At 36.6% G+C, this 6040-nt stretch overlaps 2 protein-coding genes across 3 annotated transcripts; both read left to right on the top strand.

The window, feature by feature from the left end:
- Positions 1-2157: 2157 nt before the first annotated feature.
- Positions 2158-3525, top strand: LOC106741424. The gene is made up of 4 exons (XM_014613451.1): positions 2158-2371; positions 2716-2848; positions 3052-3107; positions 3276-3525. Exons 1-4 carry the CDS (start codon positions 2297-2299, stop codon positions 3405-3407), a joined length of 396 nt encoding a protein of 131 aa, XP_014468937.1. The 5' UTR covers positions 2158-2296; the 3' UTR covers positions 3408-3525.
- A 79-nt stretch (positions 3526-3604) lies between these two features.
- Positions 3605-5316, top strand: LOC106741429 (cysteine-rich PDZ-binding protein). 2 transcript variants are annotated; one of them, XM_014613471.1, is made up of 2 exons: positions 3605-4173; positions 4244-5316. In XM_014613471.1, the coding sequence occupies exon 2, from the start codon at positions 4277-4279 to the stop codon at positions 4577-4579; it is 303 nt and encodes a 100-aa protein (XP_014468957.1). In that variant the 5' UTR covers positions 3605-4173; positions 4244-4276; the 3' UTR covers positions 4580-5316. The 2 variants fall into 2 exon arrangements, with proteins under 2 accessions (XP_014468957.1, XP_014468949.1); XM_014613463.1 differs by having other exon boundaries at positions 3605-4108; positions 4244-5290.
- Positions 5317-6040: the final 724 nt, after the last annotated feature.

The following is a 6040-nucleotide window of genomic DNA, read 5'->3' as shown; positions in this document are numbered from 1 at the left end:
CCCCCGCGAGAGATCCGAGCGGCAATTCGGCGGCCGGGTGAATTTTTCATTCCGCCGAGAGATAAGATCCCGCTCGTCGGAAGTCGCCGAGAGGCGTGTTATCGTTCGGCGAACGCGGATCGACTTCTCTCCGGCGTAAGATAACGCGTTTCTTAAGCGGAGCGAAATAGGTAGAAGTAAGACGGGTAGCGTGTAACCCACATAGAATTTACGCAAATCCAATATTAGAACATTATCGACGTTTCCACACGTATACGCGCACACAGGGGCACACACACGGGCTCGCTCGGGGAGGTGTCTGTGCGCAGCGTCGCGATGTCTATTTGGAGAAATAATTATTGTCAATAAAATTATTGGAGGACGGTAATCGAATAGCGCGCGATAGCTCGAGGCGACGATGCGCTGATTTCGCTTCGTCATTATGCCGCTGCCGTTGAGAGAATTATGGAGCACGGTAATACCGTAATAAAATTTGCACCGCACGCGAGTAAGCGGGGGGTACACGGCGTGCCCCGCTCTCTGCATTACTCTTCAAGCTCTTCCGCGTACTCTTTTATGTTTACGTGTATGTGTGTGTCTGTACGATATCGATCACCGGGATATTTTCGGTGTTGCAATGGTACAAGTAACGCATCTCTCCGCGAACGTTAATAGCTACCGTTGATTAAGAAGATCGAAGAGAGATACATATATATATATATATATATATATATATATAAACCCATCCCGTTGTCGTTACATGTATTTTCGCAGACTCCATGCACGAATCGAACGTTCTTTCCAGTCTATCTTTATACGATCTAAATTTGTCGATCCATTCATTTGTACCGATCATACGACACATACGTCATTATCGTCGCGGTCGTTGGGAATTTAATTTTTCTCAGCAACCACTCCGAGCGACAATGCAGAGACCGCAGCAGAAACCTCCCTCAGACGTCATGACAACGAAAATAACACTGGTTTCTATGCGCGACGTGTGTATATTTCTGGTAAAAATAAATTAGTAACGCGGACGCTGCACTCGCGGCAAAAATCGATAATTAGTCGCGAGGTGGTATTCGCAAAATTGCAGTCGCAAATGACGTTTTCTCTATAACGAATTTCGAGAATAATGTAGTCCCCCCCCCCCGACAATAAGCTCTTGTAATTATAACCTATGGCTGTGACAAGCGAAATGCCCGAATATAAATACGAGAAAAATACGAAAAGTGATAATTATGCGCGTGATGAGCTTTCGTGCTTTGCCCCGAAAATTCATCATTCATTTCGAAGACCATGGGACACGAGAAATTTCGCATATATTAAAAAGCTACATTAAGATATAATTATATATTTTCACAATTCGAGAATTCCAATGGTACAGAATCATATTTATAAAAATTAAGCTGCGTACAATTGCGTCTAGTTTCGATACCATAAAGGTATGAATAGAACTTGAAGCAAAGTAATCACTACTCATTTTCGAGATAAAGCGAGTCGTTAGATATAACGATTGTTTTGTCGCCCGATCTTACTCGTTTACATTAATGCGTGTGTGTTATAGTTTTACCGAGAAAAAGAAATGTAACACACGTAGCAAAAAAATATATAAAGAAAGGCAATTACTTAACGACAGCTGCGCAGCCTGAAATGTTTACCACGAAGCGAGAAAACGCCGTCAACCATATTGACCAAACAATTCAGGACTTTAGAAATAGACTCAAACTTGTTGTTCCTCCCTACGACTGCATCAACTGGAAAGGATATTGAACTCGCAGCTCCTGCAGATAGAATGTAGCGACGTTTGCCGCACAACGAGAAGCGCCACGGTGGCGCTTTTCGTTCTCGTCGGTAAAAGCGACGAGTTGATTGGCTGCCGCATTGCGTTTTACCGCACTGTAATGTCGGATTCACACCACTTCCGGCGTGAGATGCGCAAAGTGCGGTGTCCAATAAGGGGATTCGTTCGCTGGAAACAAATAGCTAACTGGGGACCCTAAAAGCGAACCCTCCTATTGGATGTAGAGGCCATTACAACTATACTACAGATCGCAAGGCTCGTCGTGATTGGTGTTACGGTTTAGGGAACTAACCAATCAGAATGAAACACTTTTCGCTTTTGATTGGTTAGTTTCGAACACCTGACCGCAACGAATCTGCAACTCGTGGTGTGACACGGTCTTAAAGATCTAATACGACGACGTACTTAACCAAACTCTTTCAGCTCGCTGTAGTGTTGCAAAATAATAAATTATACGAGCTGATACATCAGAGAAGCTTCGATATTTCAGAATACCGCATAGATTTTATCAAAATGCAACTTACAATCCGTGGACAGGAAACGACCGTCGTCGAGTGCCAAGATGACGAAAAAATACAATTCGTGAAGGTATTATGATCTTTGAGTCATATCTTAATGCCAGTGTATTTATTTATATTTGCCTGCGAACGACAGTTTTCAAGAGTATAGCATTAAAATGATAATCTAGCATTTGCTTTATAATGCTAGAAGGAGCACTGATGTAAAAATAACGTGTAAATTACAATATGTGCAAAAGTGATTAAGCTTTGGCTTTTCAGGAATTTTCTACAAAAATAATTTCGACAAAATGAGATTTTTATTATATGGACAACGTGTATGAATAGATTTAGAGACAAAGTGGGAGAAAGAGAGAGAGAGGGAGGGAGTGAGAAAACTGTTATGTGATTAGTAATATTTTTTATTCTTTATAGGAAAGAATTGCGTGCCTTCAAGGTTTACAAGATGAATTTCATCTGTACTGTAATGGATCTTTATTGTCGGATGAGACTTGTATCAATGAACTTCCATCGAATATTCTTGAATTGACCATACCATTATTAGGAGGTAAACTAATATACCATTGAGATACTAAAAAATTTTACAGGCTCATAGAAGTTTAATGTTTTATTTGGATTTGTAAAATCTTTTCTTATCCCCGAGTTACTCATAAATCTTGAAGAAAGAAGACAAGTATTTCTCCATATGATCCTATTTTTATAAATATTTGATATTTTGTTTCTATAAAACATTCCATTCTTTTTGTTTAGGAAAGGTCCATGGTTCTCTGGCACGTGCTGGGAAAGTAAAGGCACAAACACCCAAGGTAAGAGATCATTCAATATATTTTTTGAGTTTATCATTATATGTGCAAATAGAATCATCATTATGTATTTAATATGGACTTTTATGTGAACTTACATTAGTTGCATTTCTAATATTATAATTGTTCTATATGTGGTTATACTATTTTTATATTAATATGTGTTATTAGGTTGAAAGGCAAGAGAAAAGTAAGAAAAAGACTGGCCGTGCTAAACGACGCATTCAATACAATCGAAGGTTTGTCAATGTTGTTCAGACCTTTGGCCGTCGACGTGGACCAAATGCTAATACGACTTCTTAAGAAATATTGTACATTGTATGAAATATTTTATTATATTGAGATACTTATCGATTATATTTATTACAGTAAGACAAACATGTATGTGTTATAACAAGATTATATAACTGAAATATCATAAGCAGGTTTTAACATTGTCTTTCTTACAATGTGTTTCGAAGTACTATTTGATATCCAATAAAATTTATTTTCTAAAAATTACTCGAGAATCACAATTTTGAAATCACTACACCCGATAATACTCGCATGGCAGACGTGAAATGGCGCTGTAAGAACGCTCAATTGACACCTTGAAGCTACAGCAGGAAACGTATGATAGAGAGGCTGAAATAAACAACTTGTCTGTGAATAATATAAAGTTCTGAATTCAACGAATTAGATTTAATTTACAGTAGCCGATTGCGCGAAAATATTACATTTGCTGTACGAATCGTCTGGAATTATCGATAGTAATCGGACACATTTTTTTCTTAATCTGCCTCTTGTGTTTAACCTAACCCAACCCGTCACCGAATATAACCTCGATTTGCGTCGTTTAAACGTGATAAAGTGAAACACACCAGTTGTTGTCTACAACATTTCTGAATTTACGCGAAGATAAGGACGTAGGAAGGTTGCCGAGACAAAGAAATAGAAGCGAAGAAGAGAAGGAAGAAGATCAGAATTTCACATCTCCTTCATATATTGCGTATAGCAGTAAACCGGTATCAAACATTAAATACATACATAAATAGACAAGAAGATCAGATTGAATGCACAAGTTAACCGTGTAATAATCGTGTCCTTGATATTTTGTTAAAATAATCCTTTAGATGATTTCACATTGCGCTTCTTTGTAGATTGTGACATTTCGCCGACAAAAGAGCCTCAATATGGTTTGCGAGAAGTGTGCGAAGAAATTGGGCACAGTCATTACCCCGGATCCTTGGAAGGCAGGTGCAAGGAACACAGTAGAAAGCGGAGGCCGTAAAGTAGGAGAGAACAAGGCACTTTCCGCAGGAAAAGCACGATTTACACCATATACTACTAAATTTGAGAGTTGTAGGATATGTAGGCAGAAAGTTCATCAAGTAGGTTCCCATTACTGCCAGTCCTGTGCTTACAAGAAAGGTATATGTGCTATGTGTGGTAAAAGGTTGTTGAATATAAAGAATTACAAGCAGTCAGCCACATAATTTTTCTTACAATAGAATATGAAAGTTGAGGGACCGGGAGTTTATATTATCTATATCAATGTATGTTATTATGTTATTATATATTATGTTATTAGAAGTACGTCATTGGAAGACTAAGGAAACTATAATGGTTAATTAACATCATGATTTTCAGATGCACATGTTTATACTGAAAGCTTTTCATTTCTTTAAACGCTTTGTTATTTCCTTTATTTTGTAGTTACAGTTTATACATATGCACCGTATCTTGAAATATAGCTGCAACTATTGCAGAATAAGTAAGTTTGCAACCATAACTATATATATCTGATAATATGTAACCCTTTTGTGGTGGCATTACAACAAACAAACGCACAAGAGAGAGAGAGACACTGTTAGTTTGTAAAACTATACATCAAAATTATATATTATTTGTTAAGTCAACAATAATTATTATATTAACCCTTAGCGAACGAATGCCGCCATATTCGCGATATTATATTCGCAAATATGGCAGCATTCGTTCGCTAAGGGTTAATAAAATTATTATAATAAGACAAATTATATAATTGTATGTATAACGACATTTCGATTACAAGATTATTGCAAATACAATCGTCAATGGATTGCAAACTTACTAGTAAAAACATATAAATGACAATATTTTTATATAACACATACAAACGGATATTTATTTCACGAGTATATTTAATTTAGACAAGAGAGAATGAAGATGAAGAATTTAGGTTGTAATACGAGATATATATGCATATATTTCTTAATGAAGTGTGTACATATATCTGTATAATAATTTCTCACGCAAAATACCTGTACAATTATAAACGTAATAAAAGTGGTTTCACCACAGATATATATTATATACAGTAACAACATAATGCGTTATCCTTATGTAACTGAATTGAGAATCGACAAGATTAAACGTTAAGATTTATAAACTGTAAATATAAATGTACCTGTTTTACACGATACATCCCATCTTTATTATCAGGACATTGTGTGTGTGTATATTTTCCTTTTACTAACATACGGATGTGAGACTATTTGGCATGAGAGAAGTTGACTTAGGTTGAGTTTTGAAACTTCCATCTAATTCAACGTACGGAAGAAATGAATATCTCTCTATGATAACTGCGACGGACAGTAGCAATTATTATTACCTTGACGGAAATATATACTTGTTTAAAAAAATATAGATTTGCGATATGTACTAAAATTTATGTCTAAAAATATACATTTTTATATTCGGTTAAAGATTTATACATCCTTCGTTAACGAGTTTACACGAGACAATACATATGTTTTACCCCATCAATGTGTTAGTGGAAATAAATTATATTACAATAAACATACGGGGGGAGAAAAAGGCTCGACGACTGATTTGCGTGAGTGAACAATAACACTTCACTTTTCTTCACTCGGGTGTTTGCAGAGTAGTACGTTCGTACACGCTGAGACATTTAC

This window comes from Dinoponera quadriceps, unplaced genomic scaffold (genome assembly GCF_001313825.1).
Source record: "Dinoponera quadriceps isolate SergipeBrazil2010 unplaced genomic scaffold, ASM131382v1 scaffold71, whole genome shotgun sequence".
NCBI classification, from domain to species: Eukaryota; Metazoa; Arthropoda; class Insecta; order Hymenoptera; family Formicidae; genus Dinoponera; species Dinoponera quadriceps.
The sequence above is the reverse complement of the archived record's forward strand: the minus strand, read 5'-3'. Positions and strand labels throughout refer to the sequence as shown.

Excerpts from the sequence above, each read along its gene's own strand:
- LOC106741429 (XM_014613471.1), top strand. The coding sequence starts at position 4,277 with ATGGTTTGCGAGAAGTGTGCGAAGAAATTGGGCACAGTCATTACCCCG.
- LOC106741424 (XM_014613451.1), top strand. The coding sequence starts at position 2,297 with ATGCAACTTACAATCCGTGGACAGGAAACGACCGTCGTCGAGTGCCAA. Across the intron at positions 2,849-3,051 it reads GACCATACCATTATTAGGAG|GAAAGGTCCATGGTTCTCTG; the intron begins GTAAACTAATAT and ends CTTTTTGTTTAG. Across the intron at positions 3,108-3,275 it reads TAAAGGCACAAACACCCAAG|GTTGAAAGGCAAGAGAAAAG; the intron begins GTAAGAGATCAT and ends ATGTGTTATTAG.